Consider the following 23,448-nt stretch of genomic DNA (forward strand, 5'->3'; position numbering starts at 1 on the left):
TTTCCCCACCTCACACTAATTTCTGCATTTAGGATTTTCTGAACATAGCTTACAGTGTAAAAAAACTGGTTTGAATTATTGTCTCTATATTACAGTTTATAAAATATCCATACATTTCATAATGCAACTGTGTATAGCAGTTATAGATACATCAGGTTTATTGCTGTAGCTTAACTTTTCTGTTTTATATTCTTTCCCCATGGGATGTGCCCCATTCTGAATGCACATAAATTCAAAGACAATTTTATATAGATGATATTGGAAAATTTCTAGATCCTTCTCCGCAATTATATGACTGTAGACACACACACTAAGATGCCAGTCTTAAGGCATCTTCACATTTAACACCCACATTCCAAAGAAAATGGGTATTTATAACTTTTATATTTTATAACTTTATATTTATAACTTTATATTTTTTTATATTTTAAAGAATTAACAATCATTTAACTGCAATGATGCTGTTTGTAATTTAGAATTCTATTTGTTTGGATTTTTTTTAATGCTATTCTAAAAGGGGAGTAAACAGAGTTGTGTATCCTCCACCCAGCCTGGTTAGATCAAAGCTTTTTTTGTCACCACACAATGACATTGACCTTCCTGTTCTCTGTGTCCCCAAAACAACACCTCAGAGAGCAGGGCCTTGGCACAGGATTATTCCAAGGGATCTGCAAAGAAGTCCTCCAAACATGAACCAAACAAGTGTTTTGGAGTCTGCCTATAGCCTGTACCATCACCTTAGAAAAAGCCAAACCAGAAAAAATTAATTTGATTAGAATATCAAATAATTTGAAGCATCACACTGACAGTTTATGTCAAAGTAACTACTGAACAGCATTAGATCTTACAAAAACCAAGCTAAGGTTCTCCATCCCCAAAAAAGAGAGGGCAAGGAAGAAGGGACAGAAATGTGTAAGTCAAAGATAATGGAAACAATGTTAGCAGAAAGGAATTCTAAGTTTTCGACACAATTCCATTAGAATTTACTATTTGCTTCCAGGCTATTAGGCAAATTGGATTATTCTGCCATTGTTCTGTCCCATTTTTATAAAAGGCTTTTGAAATGTCACGTGGCAGTTACCCACTCCCCAGAAATTCCCTGTTCCATGTACAGCTCACTGAGGAACTGAACACCCCACACCTAAAAGAACCTGGGTACTGCTTTAGTCCCACTGATCACCTCAGCAGTAAGGGCAGGTTTAGATTTAATTCCAGTCATTTAGTGTTCTTTGCCCTATCAACTTATGTGAACTGTCCTCATCCAAGAGGAGTCCTGGGATCTCCTGCACTTCCTCTTCTCCACTCCAAGAATGAATACCATAGAAACTCTCCCCCTACACAGCCAGCCTGTGCTTTTTAGCATCATGTGGGAGGTTGGTGCATAGTAAATTAAGGGAAAAGCTCCTTTCCGTCTTCACTGGATTAAGAATAATGCCTCCCACCCTACTTTCAGACTTCTGTACCACAAACACAAGTTTTACTGTCCTTTCTTTTCTCAGTCTAGCTCTCTTCTAGTTTATTAAACTTGTTTTCTAGAGCAACAGCAGAGAGACTGCTAGTTTTAATCTACCTACAGGGGATGTCTTCTAGATCCTTAGTATTCCACTAATTCAGCAACCGAAAGGGACATAATTCGTATTTGTTTAAAAATTACAAATAATTTTCTTTTTTTACACTTCTATAATCATAATTTCTTCCCAGACAAAAGCTCTGGTAACAGAACAGTGTATCATCTGTGAAATCAGGAGGTTAAGAAACAATAATAATCACGAAACACTAATGAAACAGGTGTGGGTAAACAAATTACTTTCCCCAAGATTACCCAGAACAGGTAATCAGTGTTTCCATAAAAGAGTTTAGAATTTGTATGTGTTCATCCCAAACTGTGAACAGTTTGAATTCTACAAAACTCTAATGAACTCGCAAAAAAATTTTAAATTTAATGCTAATTGTGTGTTTGCATGGCTTGGTAATGGTAAATGCACTGTAAGAATAATGAATAAAAGTTGATACATAACATGTAATTACCAGTGAAGTGAATTCTTTACACCTGTGGAAATTCAATGACAGTATCTTCTGTAAGGACTTGCTTATAGCAAGGGGAAGACAAGCAGCTGAGTTCCAGTGTACCTGGGAACTGGTCAAGAAGGGTTAAGTTTTTAGGTGCCCACATGTTAAACTTAGAGGGATTGTTTAAATTCTTCAACTCACTGAAGCTGATCAACTCCCAAGGCTGAAATGAATTGTTTTGAACAGAACCAAAAATCACAGAGCTGAAGATGCTTGCTAGTTTAGATCTGTGGTGTCAGGTCCATGTTTTTTAATCATTGAGTATGTTCATGCTAGAGTTTACAAACACACTAAAGACACCTTCCCTTTTAGATATTTTTTCTTTTTTATAATTCCTGAAGCTATTTTTGGGCTTTATCACTACCAACACCTAATCAGGTTACTTATGCTGTAAAACCTATCAGGACAAAACAAGTCTGACTGAGACCAGCATCTGCAACATGTCAAGAGCTGTTTAACATTCTCTTTGTGAGAACAACACCAAAAAAAAAATTAAATATGTTTCATTATTTCTAACCATAAGATACAGTTAAGTCACATCTAGATTGACCACAGATAATTAGCAACACTAAGTTATTTTAGCATGTAAAAATATTACTAAAATGTCACTAATTTTGCTTAATCAGCATCCAGATATTTTAACTTACCAGCAATTTTATGCACTTAATCCCCTATTTATAGCATTAAGAGCAGCTCTGTCACGGAGATCACCTATGTGATGATGCTTTAGATGCAGCACAATGCTTTAGTGCAAAATAGCAGTCATTATTTCTACTTAAAAAGTCACTACTGATCTTCAAAAAAAAACCCTATTAGAAAGCTCAGAGCTAGCTCAGAAGAAATTACAGGGGAAAAAAGGGCAGAAAGTGTCAAAAGACAAGATATAACACATCAAAACTTCCAACACCTTCTTATTCCAAATAGAAATGCGAGTGCTTAGCAATAAGCAGCTGAATTCAAGGACCAAGACAGGTTTTCCTCACAGTTAAATTATTTATGAAAACAGATTGGATTCTACTTTGCATTCAGGCACAGTTATCTACTAAAATTCTCACTGCATATTACTTATGATTTCTTTGCATGTACTTATCAGAGAATTAAAAGGGGTTTTTTTTTAATTGCAAAAGGTGGAACCAATTATTTTCTTTTTTTTTTTTTTTTTTGTTGGTTACATTACCTGTAAAGTAGCTGGGACTAGATGTTCTTTTCTGCTAAAAAATTAGCCAGCCTACTTTGAAAGCAGCAACACACTTGCTTTTCATTGACAGAAAATATTTATTTACAAGGGCATTTACATTTAACGATAAGAAAAATAGCGTACAAGAAACATTAAAAAACGAACAGCAGTTGTAAGAAAATCTCTCATGCTTCATAACATCAACATCTGACAGGAGCCAAACCCCCACGTCCCTCAGGAAGAGTGTCCCACAGTTTTCTACTGCTTGTTTTCTGGCACCTTCCTTAGAGTACGTGGCACTAGTCACTGGATCTGGGGAAGCCTGCACTGCCTCCAAGGAGTGTTGAGTGTCTGGAGCCAGACAGGACTGGGCTCACCCAACACAGCATGGCAAGAACAGGGGAAAACAGAACAGGGGTGAGTACAGCTGTGCCCGAGTGGAACAACACTGCTCCTTCAAGGGTAGAAAAAGCATGAACTTGACAGATGAGAAATTCCATTTTGTCAATCATGAGTCTGCAGTTTCAACAGCTTTGTGGCCTCATATCTGGGTACAGAATCAAATTGCTGGGCAGCATACTGTTTTGTAAAAATAGACCAAAATATTTTTCGCATGAAAACGTTCCCAGTCAAGTCCTCCAAAAATGGACCAAACAAGTTTTTTGGAGTCTGCCTATAGCCTGTACCATCAACTTAATAAAAGCCAAACCAGAAAAAATGAATTTGATTAAATGTTAAATAATTTATCAAATAATAAGCCTCACAGTGACAGTTTGTCGAAGTAACTACTGAACAGTCAGAACACACACTTGTATTTTATGAATCAAGAACAAAGTGAGGCATGAGTTACAAACTGGTGCCTGAAGCCAAGCTTCCAGGAACTGATGGGATTTTAAGATGAACTGAACCTAGAGCAGCTTCAGTGGGGTTTTCTAAACACAGACTGAGAAACTAGTTCTGGTCACTAATTGCTGAAAATGGTGATTTGGTGTGGTTACTTCCTGCCAACAGGGAGTCAAAATCCCCACCTTTCCAGAGGCGCTCTTCTGCCAAGCTTTTGCCTGTTCCACCTTTAAGTGTCACAAAAAGTTTGTGCCACTGTGACAGTTTGTGACACTTAAAGTTTGATAGTTTTACTGAAAACACAGAAAGTAATGCAAAGAAGGAATGTCAAAAGCACAGTATCAATTTATATTTTGAAATTATTTGAAATTATTTCGAAATTAACTTGAAGTTACTAAAGAAACTTTGCATCCTAAAATTCAGCCTGGCAATTCAGTTAAGAGAGGGGAAAGGAAGGAAGTCAGGGCAGACTCTGCAGAGTTTAGTACCTCCTTGCCTCTAGCTCCCTGCTTTGGCCAAAATTTTGGTCGAGGTTCTAAGTGGTAAAATCAGAATACTTAGCTCCCAGCTCTGGGAAGAGAACGATGACTCCCAGAAAAGCTAAGAGTAACCATTAGTAATAATTTCCAGTAATTATTTCCTTTAACGTCCTGCTGGATGCTCATTTCAGTTCTGCTGGTGAGTATGGCTGTTGCAAGAGAAAAAAACAGCCCAAATACCTACTTTAGAGGTTAATTCAAGCTTCAAACCCCCGTGTGGCCACATAATCAGAGAATTCTCTCAGCAAGCTGCAAAAAACTAAGAAAAGTATTTGTGGATCTCAGTAAAAGAAGTTACAAGAAGTCTTCTCTTGATATACCCTTACTGGCAAGTGAACCCAGAATCTTTTAATAAAAACACCCAACACAGAAGGATTACCAAGATCTTTCAGTTAACTTGATATTCTTTAACTGGAAGAACAGCTTTCAATGTGTTTTCTTGGTTAAGATGACAGGGCAGCTTCCTACCTTTTTAACATCCCTTTGAGAGAAGAACTCTCAACTGTCCGTCAAGTAAATTACTTTTAAAGACAGCCATGATATCTGGGCAGGCCCAGATGAACACTTGTCCAGCCAGGTGCTCACTTTAAGGGACAGCACTTTTGCAGGAAAGCTATTTTCCTTCTTGCCAGCCAAAAAATACATGTAAGCTATTTCTGACAGTCAGTTTACCATTACAAAACATCTCATAATTATGAGCCCACTGTAATGTCAAGCAAAGAAATACTGAGTTTAGGTAAACAGAAGCTGGGAAAACTATTTTCTTTGGTTGTAGGGCAAAAAGCGCGTGACTGACAATACTCCCAGTAGTACATGAACAGCAGCAGGCCCGGGGTGAGGTAAGGGGGCAGGCAGAAAGATTATTATACAGACTGCAGGAAAAGATTTGTGTCAGTCAATAATCCAATTAGCAAGTGTAAAAGATCCAAGAAGGGATATGAAGACAGAGGCCATTCAATTTGCTCTTTGCATTTTGCAATGCCACCAAGGCTGAGCAAACTGGGAAGCAGCAGGTCCACTGAAATAAACTGCTGGCAGAAAGCAGAGCACTGAGTTTCAAAGCACTGCCCTTTCTGAGCAGACAGAATTCTCATCTCAAGCAGAAAGGGCCAATTTTCAAGCAGCTGAAATGCAAAAGGGCTGAAAAATTACAGGGACAGAAACTCACCTAATGAACAGAATACATGAACTGAAACAGAAAAAAATCTGGCATGTAATTACCATATGTAATATCATACTACTATACAGGCATGTTTAATTTACCTGTGATTTTGGGGATAATGAGAAAAAAACACAGCAAAATTTTAAAAAATAACAATCTCAGTGAAAAAGTGTAATAGTAATGCAGGAGACAAACAATGATTTGAATAATGTTACAGACACCTAAGAGAGAGAAACCCTTTGTTTGAAATTTTAAGCAGCAGAGATGAGGTCAGGTGAGAGACAGAAACAAGGAACATTTTCTGCCTTACTTTAAATTTCTGCACCATCAGTGCTCTCATTTCCTCTTATTTTCCTGACTTTCCTCTATCGCCACTACACTCCCAGTCCTCTCTTTCTTGCCACCTAATAATCCTGAAATTTAAGAAAATATTTTCCTCTTTTAGATTTAAAAATAACACTGCAGCTCCTAAGTAGAGAAATGCAAATATCTTTTATTTTTGTTTCAATTCTAAAAAGAGGTCCCTTATTAAATAACTGTTTTGCAGTGTGGCTGTACAAATATCTATGAAGCTGTCTAAAATTCTGTGCATCCCCATGTATAATTTTAAATTCTACAAGCACATGAATGGATTTAAAACAAAGCTCTTCACATGTGACTGAACAGAAAGACAGGGAAAAATATGATTTTCAAAACTTACCAGGGATTTTGTGCAATAAGACCTAACAAAGAAAGGGAGAGATGTCAACAGGAAGAAATGGGATAAAATAATCCAAATAATACTTAAGTAACTCAGATAAATCAAAACCAGGGGGAAGAAGTATGGAGAACATGTAAAGATAACATATAGTGGCATGAGAAGAAAGGCAAAGGGACTATCACCAGTTTAAGTGGGTTTCCAAACAAAAGTGCTGGCAAAAATTTGTGGAAAATCCTGTCCTCAGATTCATTCATTGTGTTCACAGGCAGATGTGAACAAAACAAGAGAGATGTGATTTTTAAAGTACAGGGGGAAAAAACTGTTGCTGCTACTTCTTAATGTAAAAAAAAAAAAAAAATAGATGTGACAGAGGTTTCCTGTGACAACATATTAGAGACTGTTCTTTCAAGACCAGAACAGAGGATACAGGAATCAAACACATCCCACCACATCAGGCTATGGATAGACTAAATACTTCTGCCAACACTTCTGTGCTTCTGGAAGTCACTACCAGTTAGATTTTTTCACTGCCGGCCTCAAAGGAGTAAAAATATCAGCCAAGACATGAATATGGTTCCCTTCTGTGATGCAGGTTCTAACTGAATTTGTATGTGAGTCTACAGGGACATGTAGCCAGCAGCATGTTACAAAGTCCCAAAATAAGATAAAGAAATTATGCAGAATTTGGCAGGAAAGAATCCTAAAAGCCTACTGCAACTGTAACTGCAGTGTTATGTTCTCATGAAGTAATCAGAACTTCCACAGGAAAAAAATGTTGATTAGAACAGGAAAATTACTCCTCAGAGGCAGAAAAATATTCAATTTCTGTGCTGCACCAACAGCTCCTGGCTGTTATTGACACCCCTCCATGTTAGCACCAGATACATTGTCTAATATTTCAAAATGAAAATTTTCCAAATACTTAAAGAGAAATTTTGTTAGTCAAAAATCTTACACTCAGAGGAAAAATAAGTTAGTCTGAAGTACTTTTTGAACTAAACCTATTGTAGAGCTTTAAAAAAGCTTCAAGAAATTAATAGAAAGTTCTAGACAATACATAGAGCTAAAATTCTAGAGAATACATAAAAAAGTCAAATGACATGGACAAAATAACTGCCAAAACAGAGAATGCCCATCTATTTGTAAGTGCAAAAAAAGAAGCTTGACCATCTCTCCAGCAACACTGAGAAAAAAGAAACTTTTCAGTTTTTCTGAAACAATGATCTTGCCTGCAGAATTTTAACTCGGTCTTCTTCGATAGGGGATGAGCACAACAGGAGGAACATTAATATCAGAGATTTTAATTATCACCATTCTGGAAATACAAGTTGATAATATTAACAAGTTATCTATGAGGCTTTTTTGGCCTGGATTTTGGACCATTTATTATACAAAACCAGCATCACAAAAGATACCTGCTAAACTCCAAATCATCTGCAACTGTGTAAAAAATGTGGCTCAAACCACCAAAAGAAAACATCAACTATATGATAAATTTAAAATTAAAGGCAAAAAAGAGCAAGTGTTTACTGGGATGATGTGGTTCAGAAAGAAGCTTTTTCCTAAGGAATCTTTAGATTTCTCTCAGTGCTTTCTGTAGCAGCTTTTTAAATTTTTCATCTTACACACACAGAAAGGAAGAAAATAGAAAATATCTTTCCAGTCTCAGAAATATACCAACCAGTTCCCATAACCACAATCAACTGGGTCCATGTATGAAGCTCCAGAGACAGGAGACAGCTAAAAAGCAAGTGCTCTTGGGAAGGTGGAAAATAACAGGCAGAAGGAAGGAAGTAGGTTAAGCACAAAAATAATGAGGTCATGGCCAGGATGAGGCTGCTCTCCAGGCCTGGAGTGGAACTGATCTGTGCTCTTCCAATAAAACACCTTTTACAGTGCTGTGTGTGATGTCTGTAGCTAAGCTGAGGAATGTGAAAATGCAGGATTTATCTTCTAGGAAGTTGGACTTTAGAAATCTTCAGTAAAATAAAATTACTGATTAAGTGAATCAGTGCTGTGGGAGAGGCAGAAAAAAGAGTCATCTCTTCACTTGCACAGATAAATTTCCATACACAGTCTCATAAGCATAAGACCAAAGAAAGATGATTGTCATGAGAGAAGATGGTATAATTTCTGTTTAAGAAACACTAGGTAAGAGCATGTCATTGCTACTGAAGTAATCCACTGAGGAAACTGAAAAAAACCAAATATATTTGTTGGCCAAATGATGCAAGTGCTGCCAAATTTACATTTTGATTTTTTAATATTTCTGTTAACACAGCAACTCTGTATTGGGGAGTAAAGTGCATTTTTAACCTTAAAAAGTTAACCAAAAACAAAAAAGAAGCTTTAACAGGTATAATCCCATGTCAACAGTTTATTTTCAGTGCAAATAAAATACAGTTATTGTTTTAGTACACAGAATACACCTCCATTAGGCTGGTCTGTTTTTGGAATACACACTCCCATGTGAATTATCTGCTGCTAGCAAGATGCAGTTTTACAAGAGTCAGTGTGCCATGCAGGTGACCAGCTGCAAGAAGCACTGCACTGGGGAGAGGTGCAGCAGGCTGGGCAACACCTGAGCCTAGAAACAGGAGTTTCATCTGCTGGAGACTGGGCTGGGAGCACTCCAGCAGCAGCAGAGCCCTGATCTCCCTGAGACAGCAGCAGAGGCTGTACCTTGGATCACTGCTCCTCACACAGAAAGCACTGGGGATTGAGTTCTGCAGTCTGCATGACACACATTCCATGGCAAAGCAGTAAATATTCCTGCCATCATGCACAAATGAGTACAACTTCACAGAAGTTTTTGTTATATAAAAGTTATACAGCCTGAGTATCTATCAAGAGGTTTTAGGAAGACTTTTCTGCTCCTCTGTGAATTAATTTTTTTTTAAGGGGGATAGATTTTTAGAATTATTAGTGCAATTTATCATTTTTCACTACAAGGTAATTTGTTCAGGCTGTTTGGAACTAGAATTAGGATAAAACATCTGGTGAGCAGAACACATCACCTGAAGCAGCTGGGTGACCATTCCCAGCCCTGCAGATGTTCAGTCCACAGTAACTGCAATCCAAGAGCCATGGACAGTAACAAACTGAAAAATTAATTACCTCCTCACTCCTAAGCCTGAGTCCTTCCTGTGCAAGGACTGCAAGGAGTAGATACATCAGGAAAAACATTCTAATACTCTTCATGTCTAAAAAATGCAACATTAATTTCTAAGTTTTTTAATATGGCACTTTATGTCAAATTAAATTCTAATTTAAATTCCCCACACTCTTCCCTTTCAGATACCAATAACAAACTCTGCTTGTTAGTTACTTGTGATAATTGCTGCTGCTGAGTATTTCTCAGAAAAACTGCCTCATGACTATTCCTTACTTGCAAAATAACTTGAAGTAAGTAAACTTAATTACCAAGTAAATTATTCCATCTTACAAAAAGGTTTTAAAAAAACTTATTCAAATACCAACATTCTGTTGGAACAAGTCATTAATTTGATAAATAAATATTGTGCAACGGGTTAAAAACAACTCATGCAATACCTAGTAAGCCACTTTTGTGGAATAAACCCCCATGACTCTGAACTTGCTTTGAATTTCAGTGAATTACTGTCATTTGCTACACCGGTGGAAGTGATGATACCTGAGATGACAGAGCTGTGCAGGAAATAAAGCAGCTTCAACCACTGCAGATTAATTGTCAGTATTTTCTAACCAAGCTTACTAGGAACAGACATCCTTGTGGTGAAACTGCAGATTGAAACACCCACACTAAGTGCTCTCTGGGACAAAGACTGGATAATCCTTGAGGAATTCTGTGATGCAGGGAAAAAAAAAATGGCAGGGGAGAGCATCGGGCAGTGTGTGCAAAGCCTGTGAGCAAGCAACACATGTTTTCCAGCCAGGAAGGGGTATCTGCACCCCTCCAAACATGACTGGCAGCAATGCACCTGCTATTTAAAGCTCCAGTTTTATGTGAGCACAGGAATTTTAAATTAATACAAGCACAGAAATTCCTGATTGCATTTTTAGAAAAGCCCTGTTTAGAAGTGCTGCAAATGCAATATGTACTACAGAGACGACACCTCCAACCTGCTTGTGTAGGTGATTGGAATGAGCTTTTCTGCCTCCATTCCTTTAGGAGCAAGGGATATTCCTGACAAACTAGGAGTAGTGTGAAACAAAGAACCTACCTTTGCCCAAAGAATAATTGCAGAGTAATTAAATGTAATAAAAAAAACCTGTCTCGTTGAATTTAGCTTTTTACATTTGTAATTGTAATACCATGTGCTCACTTCTAAGTCTCTGGAGAACAGGGACTTCCAAAAGGAGAAGGGCAATCAAGAGTAATCAATATTCATCAATATTATTAATGAATATAATATTCCTAAGGACTAAATTTAGCAAAGCAGCCAAGAGGGTAATGCTTTTGAGAGTGTATGTATTGTTAAACAGGAAAAACCTCTTACAGTAATTTTAAGTAGGTGAGTCCCTGCTAGGGAAGCAACAAAGAGTTGTTGGTTGAAGATTTCAGGGCTTAAAGCAAGATCTGCAGGGAAAATGCATCTTATTATCCAACTACATCAGCTGACCTAAAATAAGCAAGTTTCTGCATCCTTAAGAAGGGCTGGTGTAGCCTTAAAAAAACCAAAAAAACCCCAAACAACAAAACCCTACTCTTTTCTCTCACTGTATCAGCTGGTCTAATTAAAACCACTATTTCTGCCTATGAATTATGCATGGGTAAAAAGAACAGAAGGCAGACAAAGAAAAGGCAGGATTCTTCTTGACCAGGCATGAACAGCAAGCAGTAACACCCAGCACTCTATCAAGCTACAGACTCAATAAATCCTTAAAAAACAGAGATAAATTGCTAACAACTGAAAAGTACCTAAGCTATACAGAAACAGGCTTTAAAGCTGTCCAGACTGTATTTCCCATGTGCAACTCTACCTTGTTCTCTATTAATTACAATTCAAATGGGAAAATTTTGTCTGCAAGTTTTGAAATGTGTGGTTACTCCTTTCTAAACTCAGATGTAGTAAAAACACCAAGATAAATCTGGCCTGCACTTTTCATGTTTTAAGACAAAGCAACTTCTAAAATTTTTTTTTTTAATTTTAAGATAACTGCAGTCTCAATATTTAGTAATGTGCAGCCCTCTGTTAAAATGCTTAAACTCAGAAATTAAATAATTTTGGTTTAGACATTACAGGCAAGACCTGGAACAGGTGTGGGAATGAACAGTGAAATATACTTTGTAGATCAGCTCTTACTTGAAAAAAAAAAAGAAAAAAAATATCTAACACATTTCACCTGGATGTAAAGGATTATTTCTGTAAACACAGCAGGTCTACTTAGGAAGTCTTTGGAGAAGCTGGGAATGTGATCTAGAGAAATGCAGCTTCAGGAACACTAATGCACAGAGACAAATCTAGGCTGCCCTACTCCACGGAGTAAAGCATCTACCTAAATCACTTTTTTCTTCTTATTTTTTAAAGCAAAGACTTTCAACTTAACAGTGCATGGATTTTACAGCTTTACATCACAACCTGTAGAGTCTTTTTCAAGCCTGCATCATTTTGACACACAGAAGAAAGTAGCAAACGAGTATTAAGGTGATAAAATGTGCCACTGGGACAATTACAGATGTTTATATAAAAATATATATGCAAATATAACAATTACACATATTTAGTGTGTGTGTGTGTATGTATATATATCTGTAGGTATTTGTTTACCTCACTACATCAGCAGAAGCTTTAAAGATGCTGACAGCACACCATCACACCATCCACCTTATTGACAACAAAGTTTTAATGTTTGCTGGACACAGGAAGTTCTGAAACTTCAGTGATTACCATACTATTAGTTCCTAGGGAATGATCAAACATCTAGCATCTCTGAAAAAAGACCCACTGAACGTGAAACCTTTCCAGTCTAAATAATGTGCATTTCCTCAAGCATGTTAAAAGCTGCTAGAAAAAGAAACTAAAAAAAAATATAGAAATTTTGATTTTTTTCAAGATCAGTCCCTTATGTCACATGTGCTGGTGGACAGCTGAATCCTACATCAGTAGGATTTTTGCTGGCTTTGGCAAAACAGGGAAATTCAGTACAATTCAGTACCCCAGAAGCACTGGGTAAGTCAGGCTGGAAGAAATCTCAAAAGTCTCTTGTTCAATCTGCTGCTCAAAGCTATGAAGTCAGAGCAGGTTACTCAGGGATTTATCCAGGTTCAGTCTGAAAACCTCCAAGGACAGAGAATGCACTACCCTAGAATTAAGCAAAGCTCTCACACTCTTCTACTGCCCTAGTAAGAGAACAGGTGAAAAAAAAAAATACCCTGAACATGAGATCATCTCTGCAGTGAAAATGGCCTTTTAAATGTGTTTTCCACTGGATGAGAAATGGAGATAAACTACTTTCTTTTTTAGAACTTTTAACTTTACTATAATATTTATTTTTATAATGGCAACATATCTGGAACACCAATGAGTTTGAACTCATTTGAACTTCTGGGGATTCCCATTAAACTTGCACTTAAGTGGGAAATTACACATGAATACCATCTCTACATCAATTTGTGCGACATATCTCCAAATATTATAAAATGGTGAAATTTTCCTTTTCAAAGGAGAATGTTTTACTCTATCAAACAGCTTGGGACAAGTACCTCCCAAAGAAGGTTCGAGGGAGGGGTGGAATATCAGCTCTTCACTGAATCCAAAAACGACACTGAGACTTTTTTTAGTCTTTGAGGGCAATGATTATTTATAAAGCCAGAAAGAACCTCAATCTCTGATGAAAAATAGATCTCAAGAAGCATTAGGCTTTGTGTTAAGGTCTTTCTATCCAAATTCTGAGGATTCTGTGTATGTGTATCAGAGCTACTCCTTCCTTAAATCTTAAAACAGACAAAAAATAAAGCTGAATAAGTCTATCCTGGAGAAGAGAGAAGGAAGTCAGCTCTAAAGAGAAATTGAAGTGTAAAAGTATTGTATAATTATTTAGACTTGATTTCCCCAGCATATAACAATATGCTGTTAATAATAGGATTCTGAGCTCCATTTTTTTCATCTCTTCATTTTACCCTTTGAGAACTAGAATAGTTACATTTATTACAGCAGTATTACAGCTACTAATTTATAAGGTTATTATGGCTCTCTTTAGAGGATCTTTTTTTTAAGTGATGAAGTTTAAGATATAAGATTTTAATACAATAGCTACAATATTTTTATACTCTCCATCATTCTAAACAAACAGGCAGAGAAAAAGACCTACTGTACATATGGTAGAAAACACACATCTGCCAGCACACACAGAAAGCTGGGTTTACTTTTTACTAAAAGTTATTTTTCTTCCCAGTATTAAGCAGCTAAGTTAACACATTCCTCAGCTTTTTTGAATGAAAATTTGAAGTTTACCCTCCAAGATCTTTGTGACTTGGAAGAAGCACCTGTTCCAGTCCTGTTATAGTTAATGTTCAGCTTTTCAGGCTCGTGTTTATTTTTAAAGGGAACTCGCCATATATAATTTTGTTGAGCAGAAAGTTTCAGACAAAATTCCTATAAATGGTCAAAACCAGATGAAGATCACCTCCTGCCTTCAATGACAACGTAAGTAAAATACTTGCAGTTCTTGTCTACACCAGCAAATTAAACTGCAATGATACAAATACTTCTCTATGTGGCTGTAGTTACACCTGGAGTAGCTCTCACTACATATATCCAGTGGGGCAAAATCAATGCATACACAATATGACAAATATTAAGAAAATATTGTATATATGAAAAAATAAAATTATATTATTAATAATAACTAGCTAATGCATTGAACTGGACAGCTTGTGTAATGTATCAACATAATGTTTTGCAGAACTAGAAATATCAGATGTTTCCACTGAGTTAATAATTAAAAATAATAATCAAAACTGTCTGGGATAGAAAAATTGTCAAACCTTGTCTGTGAAACTTCTTATAAGATAAATATATTTCGAGTAGTTTTAGATTTCTCCTGTACAGTTAAGATTTGTCATACTTACAGGTGTGCTTCTTTGAAGCCAAGACACTTAACAGCCCTAATACTTTTGAATTTAAAAAAAAAAAAAAACCTCCCCCTAAAAACCTTCCCTTTATAAATGAACATATGAATATATAAAAACTTCACAACAGTTACTTTACCTGAAGATACATTTATACTTTCAACAGCAAAAATCAAAATGTCTTCCTCAAGAAGTGTTTTGTTTTCAACAAAAAGCCTTATCTGTGAGTAGCAAAACTAAGTGACAATTTGTATTTTCACTGCGAGAAAAGGATCAGCCCTTTGGAAAGTTCTTGCACTGAAGTTTATAAATAAGTCTTGAGTACATGCTTGCATGCTTAATCTACTCAGCTACTTTCTGCAGAAGCATACACATGTACCTTGGCCATACTCCCAGCTGAAGTGAACCAGAGCTACCCTTAGATCTGAGGAGCCACTTTAGATGCTTCAGTTTTAGAGCTGTAAAGTGACAAAACTTAAAAAGAAGAAAAAAAGTCCCCATAGCTTCACAGGGACTACTAAACAAGATAATGAATTTTAATCAGGTGGTAGAGATCCTTTTTCCTGGGTGGAGTCAGAACAATGGCATCCTTCTCTCATTAAACAGCACCAAGTTGGCAATCGCCAACCACATGAACCTTAGCAAGGGCAAGTGCTGGGTTCTGCACCTGGGACAGGGCCGCCCTGGCTGTGTGCATGGACTGGGGAATGAGAGCTGGAGAGCAGCTGTGGAAGTCCTGATGGATGGCATGCTGAATGTGAATCAGTGGTGTCCTGGCAGCCAGGAGGGCCAGCCATGCCTGGGGAGCCAGTCAAGGAGGGATTGTCCTGCTCTGCTCTGACCTCGAGGGCTGGGGCAGGCTGGGGCACCACAAGATAAGACATGAAGTTTCAGACAGAGTTCAAAGGAGGCCATGAAGATTGTGAAATGTCTAGAGGGGAAGCCATGTGGGGAGCAGCTGAGGTCACTTGATCTGTTCAGCCTGGAAGACACTGAGGGGACCACATTGCAGTCTACAACCTCCTTGTGAGGGGGAAGGGGAGGAGCAGACACTGATCTCTTCACTCTCATGACCAGTGACAGCACCCAGGGCAACACCTAGAGCTGTCAGGAGAGGTTTATGTCGGACACCAGGAAAGTTTTTCACCCAGAGGATGCTTGAGCACTGGAACAGAGTCTCCAGGAAGTGGTCACAGCACCAAGCCTGACAGAGTTCAAGAAGGGTTTGGACAATACTCTTGGGCAAATGATGTGAATCTTGGGGATGACCAGGACTAAAGAGTTGGACTCCATGATTCTTGGGGGTCTCCTCCAACTCAGTTTGTTCTGTGATTCACTCCATATTCATCTTTGGAACAAACACAGAGCATGTTCCTAACTCTACTCAATCAGTTTGAGTCTCTACAAGCCACGACAGAGAACACAAAATGTAAGAGATATTGGGGGTACTGTTACCACACAGATTACCATACATACACTCCTGGCACATTCTGCACTGCCCACTTGTGTCCATGTGTGCCACTCAGCCATAACACCTCTGCCCCTCTGGTGGCTCATCCAGTGACTCAGGTTGCCCAAAATTATTCATAAAATGCCCACTGTGACTTGTCAAGTTCCACCACACCTCATTCTCATCCCCACACTCACACTGTCACCAGCTTTTCTCAATCCTTACACAAGCTGTTGTTAGTTTTTTCATACTGATACAGCCTCCACACTTTCCTCACATTTCCTATGCTTCTTATTTCTAGCCACTTTCACACAGATTTATTCAGGATTTTTATTTAACCCTCTTCTCCTGGTCTGTTATACAATCCCATTTCAGCAAATTCCCAGTTTAAATTTTGACTGTGTCTTCCTAAAAATGCAACGTATCACAAGCAGGATCAGCTTTCTCATGAGGAAGTTAATGCCAGGCAGATATGAAAGACATAAAAAAATACCACTATATTTTAGGGAAAACATTTGCAAGCTCTCTCCCCATCTCCCAGGGTCTGGCTGTCCCTAGCAAAACATAATCTCAAATATGAGATTATGGTACCATTCACATGATAAAACTTGATGCCAAGTGTCTCACTACTAAACCGACAATAGCACTCAGAGCTCAATGTTAAGAAAAACAGGAAATAATTTAAGTATGTAGAATAGAAATGCTGCAAAGAAAATATCAAGTGCTTTGCAAAGTTTATGCTTACCTAGATGCACAAAAAGCTTTTAGTACAGTAACAGGAGGATATAAAAAGATAAAAGTTAAATAAATAAAGAGTTTTGTTTAACTCATACAAGTGTTATCAAGAAGCCTGCAAGGAAAGTTTCTGACATAGATTATTTTCAGTAAGGAACTGTGTTTTTCTATTTTCTGAAGACTTCCAGCACTTATTCTAAAAGAGCTTCATTCTATCTGTGCTCTCTGAGGAAATGGTACGTCAGAAAGAGTCCATAAAAAATCTACTTAATGAAGTGTCCAATTCTGAGTATTCAGCCATGTAAGACTTTATCAGAGATGAGTTACCAATATAACTAGCTTAAGGCTAATTACAGCTGTATCTTTTTTTTTTTGAGAACTTTTGCTATGACAGATACTGGTGAGTAGATACCCAGAGGCCACCATCCTCCACGGCCTGCCTCCTTTTCAACAATCACACTTGTGCTGAGACAGGAAGACTGGTAACACTTAGCATCAGCATTCAAATGCCTCTGTAATTTAGGATTTTATCATTACTATGCATGTAATCTGCTTAGATCATGTTTTTCTTCCTCCACAATCATGAGCAGGGCTGAAGGACAAAGCTCTCAGGTGCACCAGAGGCTCTCACTGCAGGTGGGTCCTGAGCCCTACACAGAGTATTGTGCACAATTATTTTTAATTCCATGTGAAGTCACAACTGATGGAAATGAAGTTCCCATCCCTCAAGTACTTATAACTAACAACCTGTAAAAAATGGTTTCACCTAGTTCAGTATTTATCTACCCCTTGCAATCAGCAGACACACAAAAGGAACCAGAGGCAAGAAATCCTAGCAGTGCAGAGAAGTTCTTATGGAACCATCCTGTATTTCAGCAGCACTGAGAACTGGGTGTCCTGGGCAACACTGAGGTTTCTCATTATTCCTCCAAGCTTAACAGAATAGATGGGTTACAAATACTAGTGTAAAATTTGCCCTTGGGCTCAATGTAAGTGACTGTAAAACTTTCAGCTTCAGGACAATTTTAAGGGATGAAAATATTTCAAAGTTGTATCTGAAATAATCTCTGTCTTGCACAGTGTCTCTTGGTTCTTGTCTCATGAAAAACCTTGACAGAAATGTGCAGTGTAACTTTTTTATAGCTTAGTGCTGTGATTCATGTCTTGTGATCTCTTTTACCGTTCCTTCAGAATTCTATGTATTTACTATTAATTTTTCAGGATTTTCAAAACACTGGTTCTAGATAAGAATCAGAACTCTAAGACTTAGTATGCTGTACACTACTCACAAAATGATGAACCACAGTTTTTAGGCATATCAGGTGCAACCAACTCCAAGAGCAGTCTTCAATATCCTCTAATTCTCCTGGAAATGTTTTAGGAAGCAGAGCAAAAGCCTGAAGCTATCACCTTATCACCATCTTTTAATCACCTCAACACAGTGGTTCAACTCCAAATTTTTGTTCAATCCAGAACACTTCACAAATAGAAAGCTGATCTAAGTCAATACAGCAGGGTAGTTTCTCTACTCTCAGAAGGATTTTTACTTCTAACACATAGAGAAGTGGCTATTGCAACGAAGCCTACCTATAATAAAGTTTCCTATGCAGAGAAAACCAATGCACTTTAGTCCTCAAAGTCATTATAAGGAATAACACTGAGTTATCAGACGATATCTGAACACTTTTTAGTAGCCTCAAGCACGAAATGGGATTCTTCCCATCTAATGTAGGTTATATCCACCATCCTAACAAGCAGCAGTAACTGAGATTAGCTACAAGCTCAGGAAAGGGTATAAGTATTCCCACTCCAAGTCCCTGGTGCTACTTAACTCTGAACAAAGCGTAGAGAAAGATGCTAGGGAAATAGATGTTGTGTGACACCTTCCATTTATGAAGCAAGAAATTGTGTACAATATTTGTAACTTTTAGTCTCACAAAGGTAGAGACATTTGCTAATGAGAGGAGAAAAGTGCATGAGACTATAAAGAGCCCACCATGCACAAAAAAATCAAAGGAGCAGCAGCAGGATTACTGGCAAAACACACAAGCAGCAGAACAACAGAGCTCCTGCATCACAGATTGTGCAAGTGACCCCATTTGTGTAGGGGAAAAACCTCTCACAGATTCACTATTAAAATAAATTCCTTAACATTTCTTGTGCCTAATGCATGTGAAAAGCACAGCTATTTGCTGCTCCTCAACTGATTTAGCTGCAACACCTCTCTCCCCCAGCCCCAGTTCAGCTTTGGCAACAAAGATTGATAAATATCAGAGAGCTGCAACAGCAGCTGGCAAACAAAAAATCCACCAACAAAGAGGAGACTGAGCTGGTCCAATCCAGCATTCCAAAACAGATCATCCCTTTAAGTTCAAAAATTCAAGGACTTGCCTTCTTTAGATTGATATGGTTGGTGCCACTATCAGCCAGGTCTCATTTCATCCTGAGCTTCTGTTCTGAGTGAAAACTTTCTAAAATTCATGCAGGGATGCACCAGCAGACTAGAAGACAGTTCAAATATACCTGAAATCCCAACAGTCTAAAGAAGCATTCTCCACCAAAAAAAACCCTGAAGTTTTAAAAAATAGGTCTCCTTACAAGAAACATGGCATTCACATACATGCATTTCTGGAATTTACTGAGTTTCTTCTCTTTGCTGAGACAAGGGAAAAAAAAGAAAAACCTCATATAAGGGTAGTAAAGTTGGAAACAGAAGTGCTGGGGTTTTTTCCTTTAAAATTACCCAGTGTAGAGTTCAATTTACTCCAAGAAAAGGAAACAGTTTTAGAAGTTGCTTGCTTCAAGGCTAAAAGCTGGATAATAATGCATGTTCAAAAGTGAGGGATCGAGATGATGATGTAGCTCTGGTCCTCAGCTTCTTTTTACCCATGGAACTCATGTCTAAATTAAGTACAGGATTTGCTATTCAACTGAGGAAAAGAACTCTGAAGAGATCCTTCCCTTTCAGGTGGAAAGTGCAGAGAATACAAACCATACAATAGATTCAAACAGCTTAAGGGGCTTCAGGGTACATTATTTTTTAATAAAGACTGAGAAATGGAAGAGAAGGAAGGAATAAATCCCTCAGTTATTTCAGTATGAATAGAGGTGGAAACACTTTTTCAGAACCTGTGAGCAGATGAAAAGTCTGTTTACCACAATTGCTGTGACTTCTGCAGGCACAAACGCATGGGTTATTTTGTAGGTGATAGTGTTAAAAATCAGATGTTGTTACAAACTGCACATTTCAAATCCAGGCAGGATGTAATAAAATCTTGATTGGCTTTGTTTGAATTATGCTAAGACAAATCTTTTGTCAAGTCTTCCACACTGGCTGAAAGATTTAATGTATCACCCTATTTTAGAGACAGAAAATAGGAAAACATATCTAGAAAGTATTTTAAAAAAGCATGGGTTATACCATCCTTCAGAGAGCTGGGTGGAGTCATCCTCCCCAAAAGACCTATTTAAAGCAGGTAACTCTGAAATCCTGGGAATACGGAATTCATCTACACTTCAGAATGAAAACATTACAGTCTTCTCAAGCACTCATTTCTACTGGATGACTGTGAAGGAAGGAGAAGGATGACTGAGAAATCCAAAATCTATTTGTAGCCTCCTAGCCCATGATGTCATGCTGGGAATAATTAAGGAATCATGTGTTTATTAATGACCTACCCAAAATATTCCCAGGGATACATCAGCACAGACACACTACCCAGAACATCACTGCCACCAGTAAAAAAATCAGCAATAGCATTAATTTCTCATATAAATAAAGGGACATGAATGTTGTACTGCATACAGTTTTTCACTAGATGTTTTCAGCATTATTACAAGCCATCCATGTGTATGTTCTGACAGAAATGTTCCCCATTCTAATGTTCCCATTTATAATGAAGCATTAGCTTCATTACAACAGTTTAGACAAAAGATCTGAGGTTTTATTGGAAATGCCATTCAGAGGAACAGATTATTGTCAGGAAAATAGAATGTTGCTATACTTCAGCCTGTTTTCCATGTCTTATTTTTAAAAGAACATTTTTTAAACATCACTAAAGTTCCTACCTATGCATTTAAATAAGTGCACTAAACTACACTCGTTACCATCATCAAGATGGTGAAATGACAGAAATTCACACAGGGAAAAGCAACTGGTACAAAATCAGGACCAGAGCAGCTCTGCCTCAAGAGAAAAGTCAGGCAGTACCTGGGCTGTGGGGAAGCAATGACATTCAATGCTATTTCCTCCACCTACAAGTTCTTCCAAGATAATTCACTTGAATTATTTAAAGATGGTTCCCCAAGAAAACAAGAATTGAATCCTATTTATGTCTTTAGGGTATTAAAAAGGAGCCTGATAAATCTGCATGTACTGCTAACAAAATACCCAAACTCCCCCTCCTGTGCCCTGGAAAGCTTTGGTGGTAAAAACAGCAGCCAAAGCAACATTAAGCAGTGAAAAACTGGCCAGCAAAAAGGGACTTGGAGATTGAAGAAATGAGACTCAGAACCTCTGGCACGACCTGTGAAGAACCCTGGAGGGTGTCCTGTTTATCTTCACTTTGAGGAATTAAAGGGAAGTGGATACAGTTAATAAGTGTATCTCATGCAGCCCATGTATTCATAGGTTAAACTACTGGAAGGAAAAATGCCCAGCCTATTCCAGACAGCTGAAAGAACTGCAGGAAAACCTTAAGAATTCATCTCATGTAATTTACCACTTCCATTGTTTTTCCAATACTCTTCAGAAGGTAAGTCTAGAATTGCTGCTTCAGGCCACTTTTAAGGGAACCATTTCAATAAACAATAGGAATAAATATTAGTTTGCTCTAGTGCAAGCAAAAGCACCTGCAATAAATCTATGGAATTCTGTCTGTTTTATATCAGCAAAGCTTATCCCAGTAACTTTCATGCTCTCTACAGAATTGCTTTAAAAGCATTCCTTACCGTTAGAATCTTCAAATGTTTTTTAAAATATGTTCCTTAATTTGTTGTTGAAAAAATCATTCAGAACAACAACATATCAACATATTATCCCTGTGAGTATTGATCTTTTTAATTAATACATCTGACTATAAACTGATAGTTACATTTGACTTTTATAATTCCGTGTGACAACTTGAAGAACATCTTAACATGTGAAGTGAAACTCTGGACCTAAAGGCTACTGTAGAACTCCCTTCAACTTCCCAGCCCCAATATTATCCAGAATAGCTGTATGATGTGTGAAACTAGGAAATAAAAATAATTTCCCAGCATTGTATTTTATCTAAACAATGTACATAAAATCCCTTTGACACAGTGGCACCCAAACTTTAATTTACAGATCACTAACTGGATGGCAATGGCATGAGTATTTACACAATTGGAAGGCTGCACTCAGCGAAGTATTACAGGTCACACTTGTAATATGTAAAAGCAGAATGCATATGAAGAAGCCAAAAGCTGAAGATCAGTATCCTAAAGCCATAAGCACTAACCTCCAAATAAAAGAGTGAAAGCTTGTATTTTCTACCAAGAAAATTATGTTACTCATCAGTTCTTTCAAATAACTCTTCTGACCATATTTAAAACCAGTCCTAGAGACCAAAGCCAAATCAAACCTGTATATTTGCAGAGACATCCTCCCAACAATCAGTGGTTTGGGTATTATTTTCCTTTGGTGTGGGGGATGTTTTTGCTGGTGTTCTTTGGGTTTAGGTTGGGGTTTGGTGTTTTTTTGCTTATCTGACAGTAGAAACAAGGAATAACCTCCCCTGTTCAATTTTATCCAAAGATGGTATAGTTTTCAAACCACTTCCAACTTACATGAAAGGTGAAGGGTATTGTGATTAGATGATATAAGTAGAAGCAAATGTATTCTTTATAGAATTATGTGCAAACTAAAAATTGAATATTGAGATGTATAAACTAAGAAACTATAGGATAATTTTATCTGAGGTCTACTTACAATCAAATGTTAACATACACAAGGTAACAGAAGAAAATGTAGCACAAGTTCTGTTCTCTACAGCCTAAATTAAATACTTTTCTCCTTCTATTTTACACAGAACACTGAAAGAAAATAGAAGTGGAGAGATTTTTATAACCTTGACAACTCTGCATGGAGGCAAATCCTATTTCCTCCCCATGGTTAGTGCGTACCTGGAGGCAACTACAGAGTATGTTTAGGGCAGAAAGATTTCTCTGTAAAGAATCAAGCAAAACAGTCCTAAATCTGTTTGAGGCCTTCCAGAGTAACAGGTGTAAAGTATATAACCTAAAAATTTGTTTGCCAGGTCCAGCAAAGAACACACCTACCATAATGTCTATGGACACATATCGTCACTGCAGTAATGCTGAAGCTCAAGGTTTTTGCAAAGTAGTGGTATTTAAAAGTAACATGCTTGTAAAACAAGAGGAGACCTTAAGAGTCAAATGAAACAGGGAGAGCTCTACTTTGTAAAATATCGAATGCAGGTCCAAGTTGGAGGCATGATTTAATAAAAAAAATCCTTAATTTAGGAAAGCACTGTACAAGCTCACACACCTAGAACTGAAAGTCCATGTTTTTATTCCATATCTTCCTTGCAGATTATGTGCAAATCTACAGCCCTCAGTCTCATAGCAGCCTTTTAATATATTCTTATTAAATTATGTACCTTGGACACATCTGCAAAAAAGGAACAGCTATCAGAAGCTACTGCTACTGCTCATTAGGACTGCAGCAAGAGAAG

General features: G+C 37.6%; 1 protein-coding gene across 7 annotated transcripts in view; it reads right to left on the reverse strand.

Moving 5' to 3' along the window:
- WDR33 (WD repeat domain 33) overlaps positions 1-23,448 on the reverse strand; it is a 68,669-nt gene that overhangs the window by 22,409 nt on the left and 22,812 nt on the right. The window contains exons 8-9 of one of the 7 annotated variants that reach the window (XM_053951542.1): positions 6,492-6,513; positions 3,332-5,753 (exon numbers count right to left, since the gene is read on the reverse strand). The exons of 2 other annotated variants lie outside the window; for them this stretch is intronic. In XM_053951542.1, the coding sequence (XP_053807517.1) occupies positions 5,720-5,753; positions 6,492-6,513 (56 nt within the window). In that variant the 3' untranslated portion in view covers positions 3,332-5,719. Of the gene's footprint in view, positions 1-3,331; positions 5,819-6,491; positions 6,514-8,838; positions 10,316-17,293; positions 17,380-23,183; positions 23,385-23,448 lie in introns of those variants that run through there. 4 more of the 7 variants (XM_053951543.1, XM_053951544.1, XM_053951547.1 and 1 more) reach the window with 4 other exon arrangements.

Source organism: Vidua chalybeata, chromosome 10, assembly GCF_026979565.1.
Source record: "Vidua chalybeata isolate OUT-0048 chromosome 10, bVidCha1 merged haplotype, whole genome shotgun sequence".
Taxonomy (NCBI): domain Eukaryota; kingdom Metazoa; phylum Chordata; class Aves; order Passeriformes; family Viduidae; genus Vidua; species Vidua chalybeata.